At 51.2% G+C, this 21,473-nt stretch overlaps 1 protein-coding gene across 2 annotated transcripts in view; it reads right to left on the bottom strand.

Annotated features, from left to right (window-relative positions):
• PHF19 (PHD finger protein 19) overlaps nucleotides 1-17,498 on the bottom strand; it is a 28,496-nt gene extending 10,998 nt beyond the window's left edge. The window contains exons 1-8 of one of the 2 annotated variants that reach the window (XM_050926693.1): nucleotides 17,424-17,498; nucleotides 13,701-13,904; nucleotides 11,824-11,905; nucleotides 8,928-9,023; nucleotides 7,711-7,811; nucleotides 5,811-5,959; nucleotides 3,977-4,072; nucleotides 2,608-2,676 (exon numbers count right to left, since the gene is read on the bottom strand). In XM_050926693.1, coding sequence (XP_050782650.1) covers nucleotides 2,608-2,676; nucleotides 3,977-4,072; nucleotides 5,811-5,959; nucleotides 7,711-7,811; nucleotides 8,928-9,023; nucleotides 11,824-11,905; nucleotides 13,701-13,889 — 782 coding nt within the window. In that variant the 5' untranslated portion in view covers nucleotides 13,890-13,904; nucleotides 17,424-17,498. The remainder of the gene's footprint in view (nucleotides 1-2,607; nucleotides 2,677-3,976; nucleotides 4,073-5,810; nucleotides 5,960-7,710; nucleotides 7,812-8,927; nucleotides 9,024-11,823; nucleotides 11,906-13,700; nucleotides 13,905-17,423) is intronic. The other variant, XM_050926694.1, reaches the window with a different exon arrangement.
• Nucleotides 17,499-21,473: the final 3,975 nt, after the last annotated feature.

The raw sequence follows: 21,473 nt of genomic DNA, 5'->3' as shown, positions 1-21,473 counted from the left end.
GAGAAGGCTTGAGACCAGATTGTGTTAATCTGCAGCGTGGGATGCTGGCTAGGACGTGGACAGAGCACCCCATTGTAGCTGCTGTGCAGGTCTGGAGAGTCATAGCAGGCTCCATTGTATTTGCACATGCACAAAAGTGGATTAGAGGAATAACTAAAGGGCTGGTTTAAATCCATCAAAGGGGAGCCAGGAAAAGGAGGATTAAGTGGCTGTTACGTTGACCTGTTTGGCAAAATCCTGCAAGGGGCTCTGCATGCGGGGAGATTTGCCACGTGCTGAAATACCTGAGCCCCTCCAGGCTGGCTAACCTGCGGAGTGCCAGGATTCATTCCTAATTTCCTGGCTTTTTGTCAGTTTCAGCCACATGCTCAGTGCTTCAGTGGAAGTAGTGGGGAGGGGGATTCCTGGCTGATCTAATATTAGCTGAAAAACAAAAGTGCAGGAGGCTGGCAGCTGGCTACAGAGGCTCCTAGTCACATAAAAATAGGTCCTGGCTGCATTACATCCTGCCTCCTTGGATACATATCCCCCCGTTATATACGGTACCCCTCTATTCCTGTTCTAAACCAGCTACACAGCATGGGCATACCCCGTTAAAAAGCTACTGTACTTCACCCCAGAGATAGCTGCATTTCAGTGGCTGGTTAAACAATGTCTGTATATCCTTGATACGCTTCACCATGGGGGATTGTGGGAATTCATTAATATAAACATGTAAAGCATTCTGAGAGCCTCAGATAAGAAGCACTAGAGAAGGGGAAAGTGTTATTTATCCTCTGACCTATAATGTCTCTGCTATATAAACTTGCACTTAATCCCTTAACTAAAGAGAGAGATATGTGGCCAGATCACCTGGGTGACTTATCTGCTGGCAAATATGTACTTTGGCTCACATACAATAGGGCAAGCATGCAGCATGGATCCAGCCTCCTTAGAAATCAGTGCCACACAGCTTGACTCTCAGAGCAGGGTGTGCTCAGGAGAAGCCTTGGGCTGGCTTGCAGGTCAGAAAAAAGGCTCAGAACAGAACTAGCCAGGGCCAGTTCAGATGATGCCTCCAAAGCTGCAAAGATCCTGGGAATCTCCCTGCACCAGGAAGAGGGTGAAATGCCAGTGTGAGGCTCCTGTACTCTGCAGGGTAATAGACAAGCTGATTCCCTTTGACCTCCAGGAGCTCCATGGTTCTGGAGCACAAAGGAAGGTCAGAAGCCTCCCCATTTAGGGCACAAAACAAATCACCCTCTTTCTGCTTATCAGGAAACTTCCATCCACTAGTCCCTAACCGACTCCACAGACATATGCACCAGTTTTTGGGGCAAGGCCTGTTCCCCTATGGGACTGAACCATGCTCCAGCTTGCCTGGCACAGGTTGATCACTGAAGCTCATACACTGAATCCCAGATTAGCTTGAGCTGGCAGAAGATCAGAGTGAACTGCATCAGACGATTGTAAGTGAGGAGCCTGAGACTGGAACAAACCGGGTAGCAGTTCTGCAGGTTGGGATTAAGGGGCATCAGCAAAGCTGTGTGTGGAGCCCTGGGCTGGAGGAGCAGGTCAGAACAGAAGGGGCAGAAACATTTTCATGCACCCCAAACTATAAAATAAATCCTAGGCCCACCAATAAAATGCAAATGGCCCCTCCACACAGATCCCCAAAGCTTGGGGGGGAAGGGGCCCTCACCCAGGGATGCTCACTAGGCTGGAACTCAGGACATGGTGAGCTGGACGTTCGGCGGGGCTGCGGCCGCTCACATGGGATGGGATTGCGGCTGCTCGGCAACTTTAAGAGCCAGGCCTGTTGATTTTTAAAAACGCGTGTGAAATCGGGCTGCTGGGCCAAGTAACTGCATGAAGACGCAGCTTCTGTTCAGTGTGCAGCTTAGGCGGCCATGGGGATGCCATTAACAGGGGAACCCTGGAGACTGCCACATTCAGCACTCCTCCTCCTCCACCATAAGTCCAGGCCCTGCTGCATGCAGGACAGAGGGGGAGAGCCATGAGGCCCAGGAAGGATAAATGGTTCCTGATTATCAAACTGCTGATCAGGGAGCCAGATGGGCTGATCAGGGTTCTGTTCCCGCCCCCGAACTGCACAGAAAGTTCCCAGAAGAAAGTGACAGCAGAAGACACTTCACTATGCACTCGAAGGGGCACCAAGGGGAAAGGAATCCATTAGACACTGGCTTCTCTCTGGCCTTCTCCCTGTGCTGAACAGTGGTTCCCAGCGTTGCTGCTGTGTATTACACTCCATAAAGTAAAGAACCTCTCAGAGAAGCCATCCCTCTGTCCCTCTCCATGTTGATCCCACCATTCCTGCAGCAGCCATAAACAGTGCCCCGGTATAGGAGAAAATGACCTCGCTCTGCTGCAGCATGTGCATCTGCTTGGCTACATCTCTTCCAAGGGACAGTTACAACCCTGGGCCATGTGGAGGCACTTCGCAGACCCTGCAGTTCCAGGGACAACTCTGAAAGTCCCTGACTGAGCAAGAGAGAAGCACAGGCAGAGGCTGGCAGTCCAGGAGTCAGAGCTTCGCCCCGCCAGCTGGGAGCCCCAGCTTCCAGCCCTGATCTCTTGGTCCCAAAGTGACTACTCGCCAACTCTTACCATCTCAAGGGCAGGCGCTTGATGTATTCTGGCCCCTGGTTACACACCGCACAGAAAAACACATAGAACCTAAAAAAGAGAGAGAGAAACGCATGGTAAGGTGAGGGGCAGCTGAGAAGGGGGATAGATATGGGCTCATCTCTCCAACAGGACAGCCCGAGGTTCAGCCCATCCTCCCCAAAGGGCAGCGGGTCTCAGCATTACAGTAGGATCCTCTGTGCCCATGTGGGGCAATGACTGTGGTAGAATCCATCCCCCTGCACGTGCCAGGCTGTGTTCGCCTCTGGCCCAGATTGGGGCCAAAGTCACTCCGCTCCCCCGGCCAATGCTTGCAGGCTTCACTCCCTCCTCCAGCCCCTGCCCCACTCCCATCCTCAGCTGCAGAGAAGGTCACTGCAGAGCCCTTTGGGTCAGCCAGAGGGGGTTGCTAGAGAGGAACCGAAGCACCCCTTTGCCTGCTGGGCTGGGCAGGCAGAATCCAACCCCAGCATGGCACTCTCCTCTGCCCACCACATGTGGCTGGGAGATGTGCCACCAATGCCCGGGGAGGGGATGACAGGCTCGTGTGCCTGCCTCTGCACTAGTCTGGCATGGCCCATGCCAGTTGCTTCAGATCAGCAGAGCAAAGCCATTCTCTCTGCTGTGCCTGGCAGTCTCCTGTCTGCAGGCTGCCTGCCAGAACACTCCCTGACTGCACCGGGTTGGGGGGTTAGAAATGAGTGAGGAGCAACCTCCCAGCTACAGACCCTCCCTGCCCACAAAAGGGCAAGGACTCCCCTCCTCCACACACAGCCAGATATGCACCACTTGGGGCTTGTCCACACATGCACAGTTAGTGCGCAGCAAGCAAGGTGCAGATCTGCTCCACATTAGCCATCCACGCACCAAGTGTCCATGCAGGCCCCGCTGCTGCACACAAACAGTTCCTCAGGGTGCTTCCAAATCCCACTCGGGAACTGTTAGTGCACGGCAGCAGGGTCCCCGGGCCTGGCAGGCTAGAGCAGGGCAGACTTGCACCCCGGCTTGCCATGCTCTGAGTGTCCACATAGACAAGACGGAGGGAGAGACTCGCTCAGTCAGTGAACTCAAACCAGCAGCTCTCTCTGGACCGCTGCTTGCTGGAATCCAGCAGCTCTCGGCCAAGCAACCAGCCAGGATTTCAGCTGAGCAGCAATTCCCAGGACACCTGAAGGAAGTCGTTAGCCTGGGATGATGAGACCCAACTCCACTGATTCCAGCTACTCGCAACGCAGCTGTGAGCGTGTTAACAGTCAGCGGGGGGAGGACATACGGACTGACCAATTCACAACTCTGGCTCGACCCTCAGGGATGCACGGAACAAACCAGGGTGAGCTGGGGAAGGACGTACCGGTCTCCAAACATCATGGGGTCGCTAAGGCACTGCGTGCAGGCCTCGTGGAACCACTGCCTGCAACTGTAACACTGCAGCATCTTCAGGTACCATCTGGGAAGAGAGACCAGATTTCAACACTCTCGGAGGTGGCACGAGGCGCATTATGACCAGAACCCCTTTGCTATACACGGTGCCCTACAGGTGAATGGAGAAAATTCTCGATTGCGCAGCATGTTGGGCAAGCGTTGACACCGGGACAAAGTAAATGTGCAAAATGGGCATGCAATGCTCCCCAAATGGGAATGTCAGGATTCCATACCCCCTCCACACTGGTGGAAATGAAGGCGCAAGGCACAAGACAGTGGAGAATCAGGCCTCCTGGGTCTGGATTTGTAATGTTGCCGGGGAAGGGCTGTCTTTGGAAAAAAAAAAAAAAACAAAAAAAACCCACCACTGATATTTACATTAAAAAGGAGGAGCAAGAGGAGTCCAGATGGAGTTTTCGAAGGAGGCAAAGAAGTCAGCCAGCCCCACTGAACTGCCCTGGGTGCTGGGCACTTAGCTAGGGGCTCCTTGGAAGATCCCAGGTTCTACCCAGACCTGGATTTCCCCAACAATATTTTTTATCAAATGTAAGTTCAATAACTAAAGCTACTTGGTCGCAGCCTTCTCCGCTGGATTAGATATATTGATCACACGGGTAACCTCACATCTCAGCAGCTCGCTGGAACAGCTGGCTTTCTCAGCAGCCTCTCCCAGTTGAGCACACAGGAAACCTCACTGCAAATGCACCATGCAGCAGCTCTCTAGACGGTTATTTTGGCTGTCCGTGACTTTCCCCAACTGGGTTATTTTTGAATGGGGGATTCCTGCCTGCAGCTTACTGTTACAGCAGGGGAAGCAGCCCTTGCATCCCAGAACGCTGAGTGAACTGCAACCCATCGCCTTCCTCCCAGGGACAGGGCACCCTACTCAGACACATTCAGGGGGAATGGGAAACGCTGCAAAATCAGAACATGACACATGCATATTGGGTGAGAACTGCACCCTCAAAAAAGCCTTTCCTAGGAACTGACCTTCTATCTCACACTTGCCTTAGGGAGGAAGGATGGCCTAGTGATTAAGGTAATGGACTGGGACACCAGTCCCAGGCTTTGTAACAGTCTTCCTCTGCACTGGTGGGCAAGCCTTCAGCTCTGTGCCCTAGTGCCCCATCTATATGGCGGGGATAATGACACGTCCTTTGCTCAGTCTTGTCTATTTAGATTGGAAGCTTCACTGTGCCATGCTCTGTCTCTCCCTATGTTTTTGTATCATGCCTGGCACAACAGGGCCCTGATCTCAGTTGCTGCCATGATACAAACATCAAAAACAGCCCAGAGAGTCAGTCTGTGCCAGCTAGCTCTGTTTGTCTCCCTCACCAAGCTGAGGTGGTGTGAGAGTAACACTCAGCAGCCCGGCTCGTGTGGACTAAAGTGCAGTTTGAGTCTGAACAGCGATTGAAATCGAAGCGGCCCTGGTTTGCTTCCTGGGCATGTTCTGTGACCCCACCCCCTCCCCCGCCTCTGTCTCACTCTCCCTGGCCCTGCTCAGCAAACCAACAGTTATGGGAGAGGGAGCTGTTTTCTAGTCTGGCTCAGGCATCAGCCACAGAGTTGGTAAGTAAGGGCCGGATGCTGCCATCAGAGCTGCTTGCAGAGATCCCTGCCGCTGTGCAGGCCCAGCTGAGCCCATGGGGACACAGCTGTCTTGGGTATACTGGAGGAGGGGGCACATCATACCATTAAAAGTCTGATCCTTGATAGCCACATTCAAACCCAAGTGCAGAGTAATAAGTTTGGGGCCTTACTCTCCAGGGCCCCCGCAGTAACAGTAACACTGCTGCGGATTGGTCCTGTGCAGAGAATCCCATTCCAGCTGCTCTGGGTTGTAGGACAGCACCATCTTGACGGCTTGCAGCGTCTTGGCGATGGCTCCCTTCTTCAGGGCGCCCCCTTTCTGCAGGACCAACCAGAACACAGGGTCAGCACAGCTGTGCACGAGGAAGCTTGTCACTAGAGGTGTGAGCCTGGCCCCATTGAAGGCAATGGGCATTTTGCTATCAGACGCAAGGATGCAGGCTCAGGTCCCAGGTTTGGAGGCAGCATGAAAGGAGCTCATGGTCAGAGCAGGGGGCCAAGAGTCAGGGTGCTCTGGCACTTGACTAGAGCAAGGCTGCCCAGCAGTTACTTCCCCTCTCTGTGCCTCAGTTTTCCCACCTGCAAAATGGGTGTCATACCCAGTGGGAAGCATGGAAACAAATCCATGAGGGTAAAGCCCAATAAGCCTCTTCTAACAAAGGTGCTGAAGGAGTGCTGGGGTGCTCAACTGCAACTCCTACCAGACACTCATGCTGGTGCTCCCATAGTGTCAGTTCAGCCTTAGCTGAAAACATGTCCTCTTTCCCTGCTATTGCATTCCTGAATTCCCCAATGCTCTACTTCCAGTATTTGCAATCCTCTAGCGTTACATCAGCCTGGGGTTCATGTTGGCTGACAGTCACCAGAGTGACAACAACTGCAGCAGTCTCCACATCTGGGTCCCTAGCAAGAGATTCCTTTAAAGGGCCCGATCTGCACAGGGCAGAGGGTCAGCACTCTCTGAAAAGCAGGCCCCTTTAAAGGGCAGCAGCTAGGCGAGGCCCTCAGATCACTAGTCACTTTTGAAAATTTAGGTCTTCTCGTCCAGGACCTCAATCCCTGTGAAAGGTACTGTGTAAATCAATCATGGAATACAGCCTACTGGGGCAAAGAGAAGTGAGTGCCAGGGAAAGCCTGGGAGTTGAATTTCTCTCTACACTGATATAGGCCTGGCGATGCTCCCCCAGAAGTTGGAGGGTGCAGGGCTGAGCTCTGTGGCTTAAGCCCATCTCTGCTCCATAAGCCTGACATGGGCACTAGTAGCAAGGACCTCTCAAGGGGGCTTTCTGGCCACAGACACCCACTAGCAGGAGCTGGGGGCTGGAGTGAAAGGGAACAAAGTTGTTGTACAGGAGGCAAGGAACAAGGGGTTAAGTCCCCTTCCCCTGTTAAAATGGGCAGGTCCCAGGAGTAACAGTCACTTTTTAATGTTTTCCAGGATTTTCCACGGTTATTTCAGCTGAGACCTTGACCGAGCTGTGACTTTCCCCCTGCAGCACGGCTTCCTTCTGCCAGCTTGGCTGGTGCAAAGGGGCTGCCCTGCCCTGCCCCCCACCGGTAAATTCCCTCCATGCAGCAGGGCCCCCCTAGGCACAGAGACAGCTAGGCCAGCACTGCCGGAGCTCTCCCTGCCCCCACATGGGGGGCACAGCCAAGGTGAATCCTTATGATTCTGTGCCCTGCCACGGGGCACAAGTTAGGGTGGGCTTCCAGAGGGAGCAGCGGGTGCTGAACCGGCAGCCCCCGAGCAGGGGCAATGCAAACTGGCTCCCTTCTGTCCCTGCACAGAGGGGGGGGATCCTGCCCTCTTGCCATCAGCTACAAAGGATTTTACCCCTCCATAGGAATGCAGGGCTCTTCTGCCCAGTCCCCCTAAGCTAAGAGCCAAGGTAAACCCAGCGCAGTCAGCCACTCACTGCAGAGAGTTTGCCCAGCAAACATCACTTGGCAGGGCAGGTTCTTGTTGGGGTTGGCAGCCCCTGGAAGGGAAGGAGTTAACTTGTAACTGCCATACCCACAGAACCAAAACGGACCAGAGAGTTGGCGAGCAGGATGGCGAGCCTCACTCACCCGTACAGCCAGGGCAAATATACATCTCCGACAAAACCAGGGCGTCAGCACGGGGCCGTCGCTGCTGTCCACCACCGGGATGTGGCACTGCTGGTGGTAACCTAGAGGAGGGACAATCAGTGTACAGCAAGCCAAGAGCCTCCTGGGAGCACAGAGATTAGCTGCCCAATGAGAAGGCAGTGGTTGTGTGCGCACAGGTGTGGCACAGCCACAAACACACACAACAGCTGCCACTAATGATCATGGAAGGGGATTAAACGGTATCTCGTAGCCCCGACTGGATAACGTCGGGTTCTCCCTGCCAGAGAAAGGCCAGCCTGGAGCTCAGCACGCATCCAGCATTAACGACAGCTCCCCTGCAGTCAGCATATTAGAGCCATGGGAAACCTGGTGGGGTTCAATGAATCAAGAGGAAACATTAGCTGCATCCCATTCCCCGTAAACTTACACTCCCCATGGACACTCATTCACAGCCCCACTCATCTTGCCAATACATACACACCACACACACCCTCCATTCATCCCCCGCAAACACCCCTGCCTGTTACCCGCCCCATGCACTTTCATTCATCCTCCCCAAACGTACACACAGCCCCATGCAGCCCATCCCCCGATCATTCCCCCAAACGTACACACACTCTGCTCACAACCACACACGAAACGTCACAATACTCCTCGGCTGCTTCCTGGGGTTCTAACCTGTCTCACAGCGGTGCTGGGACCTCGAAGCCAACGGGGATTCTGCCTGAGAGTGGCCAAGCTGGGCACCTGGCTTTCAGCGACTACCACCCGTTTTCACTGTATGTCAGAGGGACACATGGCACCATACTGGGGAAAGAGCTGGCTCTGCTCATCAGGTACCCCGTATTAATAAACTCTAAGTATCCGCTTAGTGTAAAAAGGGACAAGCGGATCCCCTGCCCCTCCATCTTGATCTGCTACTCTGCGAGAAAAGTTCATTTTCTCCTTCCCTCCCGAACAACGACATTGTGGCCCTTCAGGGCCAGAAAACACAGAAAAACGAAAGCCACCGTCACTGCCAGGGTCAGCCAGAAATGTTGAAGCAAGGGAGCCATGCTCCCTCGCAGCACAGAGCCTGCAGGAGGGGGAACCAGGCATGCTGGGCCCCTCTCCACTTTGAGAAGAGCACTGGAATCTGAAGCAGTTCCACCATCCAGGGGGCATCACACTCCACCTGGAGCAGCACTCGTTCTTACCTAGACCACATTTTCCACAGATGAGGATTTCGTTCAGGGGCCCTGATGTCTTTCCCAGGCAGATGTTACACTTCGGCTCTTCTCCGGGGACACCAGCTAAAAAGAGAGCAAGGGAGCAGCAGGTTCAGAGATGCATGATGGAAATACCAGGGGAGGGAGGGGGGGAGACAGTCCGCTGGCAAAATTCTATTTCTACCCTCAAACACATATGCTCCACATTATATGGCTAAAGGAAAGAACCTGGGCAGCTCCTAAGTTCTTCTCCTGGCTCAATCACGGGCTCACCAGCAGTAATACCCCTACGTGCAGACACGTATGCAGGCTAGAGCCTAACCCAGAACCCAACCCAGAATCCCCTTGGACACCTGCACATGCTTCTGTTCAGACCCACTTTGGTTCATAGAGGAGAATAGTTTCCCCCAAGAAGGATGATATTTGCTTTTCAGCTAACATATGTTCCCAGGTCTGTCTGGGAGGGACATCCGTAACAAAGCGAGGCTTGCCGGCATCTGCAGAAACTCCAGCTAAGAACTGACCTGTTGGATCAGAACCAGCAGATTTTGTCTTGGCCCCTTCACTCGCCAGACTTGGCAAAACACTGAAGTGTGCATAGAGCTGAGCCAGAAAGCTGGGGTGAAAAAAACCACATCATTCCCATGACATGTGCTTGTGAAGATACGTCCAAGAGCAGGATAATTTATAGGGTTTTTTTGGCCTGTAGCAAAAATCAAGACTTCTGTACCAAGGCAGCCCATAAATTGGCTCTATGGGGCGGACTCTCATCTCACTCGCACCAGGGCAAATCCAAAGTACATCCATTGGAGCAATGGAATTGTACCGGTGTGAGAAGAGACGCAAGCTCTAGCAGCATTTATATATTCCGAGTGCAATTCCCGTTCACTAAAATAGAGTCACGATTTCCCCCTTTGTCTTTGGATCAGAAATAAAGTGGAAGGTTTAAAGACTTGCTCTTGTCTCAGGGAAGTTTCAAAGTCCTCCTATTTCAAGATAATGCTGCTAGGCCACATTTCTTTCCCTCTGTTTCTTATTGCTATGAACAGGTGCACAGAACTAGGATCCCTGTTCCATCCTTCATCCAAATGGATGGCCAAGTGCTTACCATACTGAGCGAAAACCAACTAGAGGCTTGATTTCAGTGGAAGCTCATCTCAACCTTTACTCATACGCACATTCACAGCCCACCCCTCATGAGCACACAATCCCCTGAGGGCAAATCCCATCACTTGCACACAGAGGGCAGGAACTGCTCCAGAGCAAACGAGTGGCCATAGTCCCAGCAGGGCACGTATCCTCCTTCACTCCCTGTCCTAAAACTGAGGTGTAAGGATTGCCAGAGGCACATCCCCGTTTCAGTGAAGATTAAGCTATTCCTGCATGTTTTGTTTAAAAAGAAAAATGTAAATGGCATTCTGTGGGATGAGCAGCGCTTTATAAATGCCGCTACTTATCCCAGAATAATTATCCTATTATTTAACCCTCCCCAAATAATACACTGGATCCTTTTCAGATTTCTACTGCTGCTATGAAAGGGTTGGTCTTCAGCACAGGGCAGGGGGGAAATGTCGCCCTAGGTGAACAAAAGGCACGAGCTGAGGCATCTGCTTTTTCTAGACTAGAACTATTCAGCTTCATCATCCAGGTGACACAGCAGCATGAGGCCAGTCTGATGGGACTGGGAGAGTGGCTACCTGCTGAACTCTGCATTGCCATACACGAGACCTAGGCCTGTTTCCTAGTTCCAGTCTCTCACTCCTTGGGCCACCAGTGGCTAAGGGTTCTCCAGGTACCAGACACACAACCCCCCGAGAGCAGTAGGAGACGTGCCTCACTAAAGAGCATACCCAGCCCTTGGGAAAATGCATTGGTGGCCTCTGTCGGGACTCCTGACCCGGCCTCGACCATTAGGACGAGGAATATCCCCCTTGGGAAAAACCCAGGCACATCGGCAAAATTCACAGCTCCAAACAAATGGAGCTAAATGATCACACAGACAGGACATAAGCCAGAGATAAGAGTCCTGCCACTGGGCATGACGCAAGCACCAGCCAGAGACAAACACAACCCAGTGAACCACCATTAGTCTAGCCAGAACATCCAAACAGTTCTTCCTCCTCCTAATATTTTCCAGATCACCAGTCAAACAAATGGCTCCAAGAGGTTAAAGGAATGTCCACTCAGACAAACAGATCATTTTCTGGGCAGCACTGAAAGGGTTAAAATGCCTTGTTTTGTTTTTTTTTTTTTGTTTTTTTTTTACGTGCACTGATGCAAATACATCCCACAGATCCCAGCAAGGTACATTTGGAGCCTTTATCCAGACCTGGCACATGGCACATCAGAAATATCAGCGCGTGAACAGAATGACTTTAGTGGCATTTGCACTGACCCCGTCCTCACGCAGCGCAGAGTGGGGCAGAAATCCTACGGACAGGGAATGGGGTGCTGCAAGAGGGGGACCGGTGCCTGGGCAGTAGGTTTCCATGGGGCGTTCACTAGATGAGTCTGGGCAGGGGAGGCGGAGTCAGGCTGCATCACACGTATGTTATACCAAAACCTACTATCTAACTTGGTACCCAGGCTCGGTGACCCACAGGGTAAAGATCCCAGCTCCTGCCAAATGAAGAGCCAGTGTAGGGCAGCAAAGGAGTCAGCTGGGAGCAATGGAAGAAGATGCCCCAGAGCTACCTTTGAATAAACAGTGTCCAGATCTCACGCAGCTATAGCCACTCCAGCAAGACAAGAGAAAAAGGGAAGTCGGGGGGGGGGGGGGCTTCAGGCCAACCTTAGGAGCAGACGCTGCTGAGCCCCTGGTGAGATTTGTCCCTGCCTGTTTAAAAAACCCCAGGGCAGGAGAAGAGACCAAAGCATCACTCACCATGCTGAATATCCTTCCAAAGGACCCAGTACTTGGAGTTATCTTCAAAGGTCACAAGACAGCTCTGTTTGGAGCCACTTACCTGTGCAAACAAGAGAGACGTCAGGTGCAATTTTACCCCCTTCAATTTAAGTGCGTTTTTAAAACTCACAACATTCTGACAGCTCTGCCACGGGAACTCGCTGCAGCATGTGGATTTTAAAGGAACATCCAGTTGCATTTTGTTTTGGTGAGGGATGCTAGACTAATAGCCCTGAAAACCAAAGCTGGCTGTGTTGCCACCTATCAGTTGCACAGGCAGCACCAGTGCCCACTCCTGCTGTGCAGCACCATCGAGAGATGAGAGAGTATTTCTTCCCACACTCATCCAGCCCTTGGCATCTCTGCGGAGGAGCCCACTAACATGACAATCTGCTTACCCTCTAGAAACTGGACTGAAGCTCAACTCATTTCACCAGCCATCAAATGAAATTATTTCTGGTCACCACTGACATGGGCTGGATGGAAACCAGCAGCCTAAGAATGAGTCCCCAAATCTGCACCCACTTGCAGAATTGGTCTTAACCCCACTAGTCCGGCTGTTTAGCATCTCAGCACAATCACTGGATGTGTCCCACTGACCCTGGATAGCTTTCACAAGCCTATTCTTCCTGTTAACACTTAGCCAGCATCTTCCATGGAGGGCTCTCAAATTACTTTACAAAAGTTGGCCGTGTGTTAAGGTCTTCCCCATTTTACAGGTAAGTAAACTGAGGCATGGAGAGATTATGTGTCTTCCAACATTACACAGGAAGTTGGCGGCAGAGTCAAGACTAGAACTTGTGGGAAATAAAAAGTACAAATGTTGCCATAAAATTGCACATGAAATACGTTGCTGGGATTTTTTGTTTCAGGTAATTTGATAAAAGGCCAACTTCCAACAAAAATATACAGATTCATGGAGTGAAAGTTACAGATACAGGCATTATACTGCCTGTATAATAATGCCTGCATCTGTAATTTTCATTCCATGCATCTGAAGAAGCGGGTTTTTTACCCCCAAAAGCTTATGCCCAAATAAACCTGTTAGTCTCTAAGGTGCTACCGGACTCCTCGTTGTTTTTGTGGACACAGACTAACACTGCTACCCCTCTGATTCTTCACTGCGTAAAGTTACTCAGGGATCCCCTTCGCTCGTCTCCTCACTGCCCCCCCCTTACCCCAGGCAGCAGCAGCAAGCCGTGGGAGCAGGTCAGAGTAGGTAGGGGAAGAGGCCAGAGGGGGGCAGCACCAGGGCCCAGGTGTCGGGCGGCAGGGACAGCCACGCCAGGGGAGACAACGCCTCTCCATGACTATTATACCTGCCGCCCATGCCCAACGTATGTGAAAGAAGCTGGTCTGGGGGGCCTGGAGAGAAGGAGATAGGACTGGGGACTTGAGCACGTGGAGGAGGAACTGCTCTTGGAGTCTGGCAAACCTCCAAACAGATTTGCAGGGGTCAGTACCCTGTGAAGCAAACTGCAAGGCTTAGCCTGGGAAGCCCTTAGGAAATGAGCCCAGGAAGGTTTGCACAGGTCCAGTGTTATCAGAGAACAGGGGGTTCTGTTTAGCTCTTTGGGCGAACGCATCTCTCTCTTTTTAAACTGGGACCTGAATCCAGATTTCAAAACACCCAAAGTTTGAAGGTACTTGAAGGCAGGGTTTGGGTAACTCCCATTATTGAGATATTGAGATTAGGATCTGCTGGGAGGTTCAGATCAGGATCCAGGTTCAGATTCCAGGGCCGCCCCCGCCCAACAAATCTTGGATCTAGGTTCTGATTCATGCACATCTCTGGTATATAAGTAAGTAACAGGGAACCGTGTCAGACTGCATAGAGCTTTGAACGCCTACTTTACCCTCTTGATCTTTCCAATGTAATAGAGTCCATCAGTCCACCTGCAGAGCACATACTGCCCCTCAGTCAGTTTGACCATCAGATCTCTGCAGCCACTCCCATTCGCAGAAGAGTTGACTGCTGCTTGTTGCAGGTGGCTGGCAGCTGCATAGACATCTCGGATGATTGGGTTGTGTGCGCCGTTCTCCATGAGCCTCAGCAGACACTGCCAATAAAATACACACTCAGTGACTTTTCCATCACAACATAGGGAAAAGCTAGTTCTGATCATGCAAACTCTCCAGTCCTGGGAGCCATTGGCACCAGTCTCACCATCCTTAATCAGGCGAACCTCTCACCCACTTTACTGGGAGTTTTATCTCTATAAGGGGGCTGATGTTGCAGACCTTATGCATATCACAGGATTATTGCTAGTGTAACCCACTCAGTGGGGCGTTCTGTTCCCCTATAGCAGTGTCAGGGCCACAAACAGAGGTTGATGAACCTTGGGCCACAAACAGAGGTTGTGTCAGCCTTGGCTAATAGCCACTCTTTTAGCTCCAGCTGTAGAGACGTCTGCCCTTAGAACCAGAGGGCTCAGTCTATAGTTGAGAAAACGTAAGTTATATTAGCCTTCAGTTAACAAAACCAAGGGAAAGGATAGACAGCTAAGATCATAATGAACAAAGTGAAGAGTTCTTCTGGTACCGCTCATTTCAGAGGGCTCCGTCAGGTCTGAAATACTTCGGCCAAAAGGCACGCGTTTGAAGGGTTGACAGAATTTACTTTTTATTTCTGTGAATTTTAATTCAAACATTTCTCTGCACTTCTTAATAAACCCCCAAATCCAGCAGCACCGGACCAGAGCGCCAGCATGAAAATTAAACTGACTATAAACAGAAAGTGATACTGACCAGCTGAGTTTCACTCCCCTAGAGAAGTGAAGAGCAAAAAGTAAACAAATGGCATCAAGTAAATTTGATTTTTAAAATACTTTTAGTTTTAATCACCATCGATATCATTAGTAAACACAGCTAAGACAACATCATTGAGTGACGTACGATTTTTATCTTGATACTGTCCCTTTAATTGCAAAACATACTCCTGCCTTAGTTTATGCCTTGGAATTGATTTAAAATATAAACAACTCAATGTATTTTACCCTGGGGACTTTGCACGCAACCATGAATACACCCTGCAAACTACCAATAAGATTTACAGCTTCAATGAGACAAATTTTAGTGGTTAGTGAGTCCCTCAGCTAAAGTTCAGGCAAGCCTGTCCAAATGTAGCCAAGCAAAGCAAACCCAGCAAAGATCTCTGGGCAACCACATCAGCGAGCTGCTACATGCCACTGAAAAATGCAAGTCACCCTCTGATCGGTTTTCATATTAAACCAGACTATGACATTAAGACCTGTTTCAGTTTCCCCTTAAGTCACTGGGAGACACCCACTGACTTCAGTGGGAATTTGGCCTTCAGTTTAGTAAAACAAGTACTATTTGTGCTATTATTCTGAGACAGACGGCAGGTACTAGAGTTACAGAGACAGACAGGCTAAAGCAGGGGAGGTCAGGGCTTTCGGAAACTCCCATCCACGAGTAGCGGGCAAGCTTCATTTTGAAGGTTTCTCTTCCCAACTATCTTAACCTCTTGAGTCCACAGAGCCAGGCTGGAAATTCCTAGAGAGCAGCCTCACTCGCTGTTGGTGTCTGTGCTCTGAGACAGAACCCGGAAGTGCAGAAAACATGCAAAAAATAACATTTGAATGGGAAAAAAAAGAAACTCCTTTCCCCATCCCTCACGCATAAATGTCCAGTTTCAGGGCAGAGGTTGAAGTCATGTATCCGTACTGGTTCTCCCTGCTCTAGTCTCACTGGGCCATTTGTGAAGTAAGATGCTACTCAAAGGGGAGAGGATGAGAATCCAGTCTTAGCTATTATTACCAGCTAACAATCAAAGGCAGCCTTCACTCAGGACAGGATCCCTTTGACATCAGTGGGAATTTTGCCAGAACAGGGACTGGAACCCCTAATTCAGTGTAATCGTCAGGATGATCTTTTCTCACACAGGCCCCTGGCATAGCCTGATACGCCCACGCAATGCAAGGCTTTCTGCGGAATCACAGGTGAGTCTAAATGGGTATGACTTGCACACCAAGTGGGCTAGAAGAGGAAGCAACAAACACCAGTTTAGATTCCCCCCTGGATTTGGCCCTATCCAAGCAAAGCTGGGCTACTCCTGGGAAATGGCACATTCCCAGCTTGTTAAATATTTGCTAGAGAGCAAGGCGCCTTTCCAGGCAAGACCAAGGCAGTCAGTCCCAAACTGAAAATACTCCCCTTGTTTTCCAGAATAATGGGTGGAATCATATTCATTTTCTCTGCATCTCAAAGAGAATATAACTAAGACAGGAAGAGCAGCCAGCCCAGGAACACCCGGTCTCTCCTGTCACTGAAGTTCAAAAGGAGTGTTTGCATTTGGGCCCCCATCCCCAGCAGAAATAAAAGCAGTGCCTCTGCCGCTCGCGCCAGGAAGTGAATATTTGAAGATGAAAAATCGCTGCCAGCCCGAGGAACGTCAGAGACTCTCCTACATTCCAGAGACATTAATCCCCTTTTCGGGAAGGACCTTGTGGCCTCTCCAAGGCAAAGCTTCCTAGACTAATTACTCAGCCCTGCAAAGGGCAGCCTCTGCCAGTGCTCAGATGGGACTCAGACGTGCACACACGGGGTGTGTGCCCAAAGCCCAGGCTAGGGAGCAGCCCGTGCGGTGACACGAGCCAGGTCCGGATAACTCCTATCCCTCACGGCTCTGACGTGCTTTGGGAAGTGACGCTGGCAGATCGCCAGCACCCCAGCCTCCCCTGCCTGCAGCAAGGGCAGGTTCATTCATGGGCACGGCTTGCCCCCCAGCCCTCCCTCGATGGGTGGGAAAAAGCATTAAGTGGGGGTGAGCGCCACATGTCCCAGCGCTGGGAGAGAAGGGGGCAGCCCTGTGAATTGGGGGGAGGGGGGCACACCCAGCTACACTCACACCCTCCCCACTTTCCCTTTCTCCACCAGCCAGGACCTCCCCACCGTTCTCACTGTGCAACGAAACTCCCTGCTGCATGACTTACCTAGGAGCCGGTCGCCCACAGAGCTGTGATTGGTTGATTCAAAAACATTCAAAATTAAATCCATTTTTTGGGGGGGCGGGGGGGGGAACACACGGTCCCGGCCAGCCGGAGTCAAGCGGCAAACGGGTCCCCAGACGGGGCAGGGGCGGATGCGGCACATACGAAGTCCCAGACACGCGGGGCCAAAGCTCCCGTGGAATAAGGCAGCGCCGCTGGGGAGGGTCCGGCGATCTCCTCTCTCGCTAACTTTCCTGCTGCGGCCAGCAGCCGCCGAGCTGCCAACGTGCCTGAACTAACAATCGCTCTGGGGCGAGGGGGTGGGACTGTTAATTAATCAACACCCCCCACCCCGGAGGAAGCAGGTTCAGCCCCTGGCGAGGCCCGGCGGGGGGGCATGTCAGGATCCGCCAAAGGACCCCCCCCAACAAAAATCCAGCTAAACCTACAAAATACAAGCAGTCGGGGGGGGGGCTCCTTCTCGCCCGGATCTCCAAGCGCAGACACCCCCCCCGAGCCGGCGGCGGGGGTCGCTGCAGCCCCCCACGCACCCACCCGCGGTCACCTTGCAAACTTTGCGCGAGCCATGGCCGGGGTCCGCGCCCCCCCGCCCCGGGCCCCCCTTACCGCTCCGCCAAGTCCTCGGGGCTCAGCGCCGGGCGGAGAGCGCTGCCCGCGGGCGGCTCAGAGCCCGGGGCGCGGGGTGCCCCCCATGCCGCCCCCGGCCGCTCCCCGGCTAGCAGCGCTGCAGGCGGCTGAGGCGGGGCGCCATCTTTTTCACTTTTTCCCGCGAATTATTTACGTTTTGCTTATGTAATTAGCAGGGGCCCCCTCCGCCGCCTCCGCCCGGCCGGCTCCCTCCTGCAGGAAGCCAGGCAGCGCCCGGGGCCCTGACAGCGCCCGCCGGCCGCATTTAAAGGGAACGTGCCGGGCAGGGCCGCGTGTGCCACCCGCACAGACCCGCGCCGCTGTCCCCTCGGACGGGCACCGCATTGTGCCGCAGAGCCACCCGCCCCCGCCAGCTGTGCCACAGCAGTGCAGACACACACACACTCGGATACACCTGTGCACACCCACAGGTAGCTACACCCGGAGCCACACACCGAAAGGCATGGGCACACACAGCTATGCATGCTGCAAACACACAGCAGATCTTTGTACACACACACAGTGATGCACACAGAAGTGTACAGAGCAATGGACAGAGGGAAACACACACTCGGATACACCTGTCCACACCCACAGGTAGCTACACCCGGAGCCACACACCGAAAGGCGTGGGCACACACAGCTATGCATGCTGCAAACACACAGCAGATCTTTGTACGCACACACACAGTGATGCACACAGAAGTGTACAGAGCAATGGACAGAGGGAAACACACACTCGGATACACCTGTCCACACCCACAGGTAGCTACACCCAGAGCCACACACCGAAACGCATGGGCACACACAGCTATGCATGCTGCAAACACACAGCAGATAGTTGTATGCACACACAGAGTGATGCACACAGAAGTGTACAGAGCAATGGACAGAGGGAAACACACACTCGCATACACCTGTCCACACCTACAGGTAGCTACACCCAGAGCCACAAACCGAAACGCATGGGCACACACAGCTATTCATGCTCAGGGCCCGTGCAACCATTTAGGCAACTTAGGTGGTTGCCTAGGGTGCTGGCATTTGGGGGGGTGGCATTTTCTTTGGCAGCAACCGCGGCGGCCGGATCTTCGGCCACCCCGTTCGCCGCCGGCATTTAGGCAGAGGGAGCTGGGGCAGGGGAGTGCAGGGAGGGCCACCTGCAGCAAGCAAGAGGGGCGGGGTGGCACGCAGGGGAACTCCCCATCCCAGCTGGCGCTGCAAGCCTGGGAGGTGGGAGAAGTGAAGCAGCAGTGGGGTACTCATGTGCAGAGCAGGGGTGAGCTGGGGCAGGGGGGGATGCCTCAGGGCTGAGGAGGGTAACTGCCACGGGGGGGGCACCTCACGATGGAGGGAGGGAGCTGCTGGGGGGGGCGCCTCAGGGTAGGGGCGCGGAGGGTGGCGCAAGGTGGAAGTTTCGCCTAGGGCGCGAAACATCCTTGCACCGGCCCTGTTCATGCTGCAAACACAGAGCAGATATTTGTACACACACACAGTGATGCATGCAGAATTGTGCCCAGCAATGGACAGAGGGAAACACAAACTTAGATAAACCTGTCCACATACACCCAGAGCCGCACACAGAAACTCTCAGTGCATTTCACCTAACACTAAACCAGCCTCTTCTGCACAGCTCTGTTCCCAGGGTCCTAATGCAGCTTTCCACTTAGGGGACATTCCCCTCATGTGTTCTGGAGGTGACTGGAACTTGCCCAATCTCTTTATGGCAGGACAGCTCTGAGGATTCAGTGCAACAGGTGGGCTGGGAATTCACACTTAGATTTACAAGACCCGAGGTATCTTTAAGCTACAGAGAAGATGGAATCAACTATAACCTAAGGCCAAACGTGCATTGATCTCACTGAGATGAGAGTTCTTCCAGTTCTGTTGATTTTAAAGTATGTTAAATAAAATAATGGCTGGTTTAAGAAGTAAAGGTGCAGCAGAAGAGTGCACTGTTTCAGCCGTCCCCTGCTGCGGCACCCTGTGTGTTTCAATTTGGGTTTATCAGAATTCCTAGAAATAGGTGCAACTTCCTTAGCAATATGAATATACAGCCCCAGACTGCTATAAATACTATTGTCGTCAATACCGCAACGAAGGATAAGGATTTAATAGGTAATGCGGATTTGCTATTTAATGGAAATCGCTGCAAAAAGCAAATATTTTCAGACACTCCCAGACAGCGTTATAACACTGACCTGAGGATATGAACTTTTCGTTATTGTTACAACATTTGCTCCATGATCAGTTAGCATGCAGCTATATTAAAAAATCATTTTAACTACTGAGTGTAATGGATGTGAGATGCCTTCCAGCAGAAGGCTGATTCCTGACTTATGACTTGATCCAAAGCCCACTGAGGTCAGTAAGTGACTTTATTGACTTCAGCCAATGGGCGTTAGATCAGAACACACTGAGTATATTTTTCTCCAATATTATGTATTCCTTATCACATTAGAGCAAATGTGTGCATTTAAAACAAATAGTTCCTGATTAAAATGACACAGGGAGAAAATTACATTCCCCCCCTGTATTTCTGTGATCTAAGAACTAATTTATAAAAAGTCAGTTTTTCTACAAAATACTGGACTGCAAACATTACTCAATGCAGGTGTCGCCCTTTTTTACAGGTAAGTATTGAATAGTGCGTATGCAGGAAAATAACAGAATAAGCTTTGTTTAAAGTTTCATAGAACTGAGTTACAAAGCTTCACAAATATTTATGATTTCAGAAGTTATAATAAAAAGACTAACACAAAGTACAGTAATATTACAGGCCATTAAACATCTTGGTGAAGAAAGATACCAAAGGAAGAGAGGGAAAATTAAACCCAACCTTCTTAATGATTAATCACATTTTAAACATAAGGGATGTAAAAACACTGAAGTCAACAGTACAAGGGATCAAAAAGAGTAAGCATGTTATCTATCGAACTTAAACACTGCACTATACAATTTTAAATCTAATTCACAGACACTTTTAAGACCTCACAAACAGCCTCTTTATTGCTCTTTTGAGAGACAAGAAATTCCTTGCAGTCATTCTAATCAAAAGATAAATATTTTTATTGTCCTCGGACAGCCTAGATTTGTAGGCTAGAAAAGGGACACAGAATAACCTAATGCAATAAACTCAGTCCTAAGTGTTATTAATGTCCTTCTCTAGCCAAAGTGGCCTTGGAAAGATCAGGAAAAATATGGATCCCACAATCAATAGTGTATATACAATAATCCCTTGCTTATTGTATGATTCTTTCCCTGTCTAACGCTGAGGCAAATAGTAAAATTACAGTGGAAGGATCATTCGGTATAGGTGGTAATGACAGCTTGTTGGGTAGCATGAGTACCACAGTGTCCAGAGAAGTGGGTAAAAATATATATGAGTTTTTACAAATACAGATATTAATTCAGAAATGTCTTCCCCTCCAGATACTTCAGGTAAGTGCCACTGCCCTAACAGTGATTGCTTTAAAGTAATTTTCAGAAATCCACATTCCTAAATACCTAAAGGAAGTCTCTGATCTCACTAGAATTGTACATTTGTATTTTAAGTTGTTCAGATTCCAATTCTCACTTTGAATTAAGTTTTCTCCCTGCTTCTTCTGTCCTGTTTTCTCTTGTGAAAAGTTCTGTCAGAAAATGCCTCCAGCTTAGAATCAAACACAGCTGATTCTCCCCTACAAGGTCCCTTGAGCAAAGTGAGTGCAGAGCAGGTGTGCAGTCGTAGAGCCTACTGCCAGAAGGACCCACCGGTGTATCTAGTTTGACCTCCTGGGTAACACAGGCCCCCAACCCTTACCAAGGGTAGGATACTACTGCTCTGACTCATTAGTGCTTCACACTCACTTTCAGGGATGTAAATGATTGCTCACACATGGCTAACCGGTACATCCTCTGCCCGAGTAGCCAGGCCTGGCAACTGGGCAACTGCATGGAGGGAGGACTGCAGAAGGAGGAAATTCTGCCCTCCCCTACTTCAGATTGCTAACTTGTTGAGGACTCACAACATGGAGTAGCCTCCATGCT

The sequence above is a fragment of the Gopherus flavomarginatus genome, chromosome 17 (assembly GCF_025201925.1).
Source record: "Gopherus flavomarginatus isolate rGopFla2 chromosome 17, rGopFla2.mat.asm, whole genome shotgun sequence".
Lineage (NCBI taxonomy): Eukaryota > Metazoa > Chordata > Testudines > Testudinidae > Gopherus > Gopherus flavomarginatus.
Note: the sequence above shows the minus strand (reverse complement) of the source record. Positions and strands in the feature narration are given on the sequence as shown.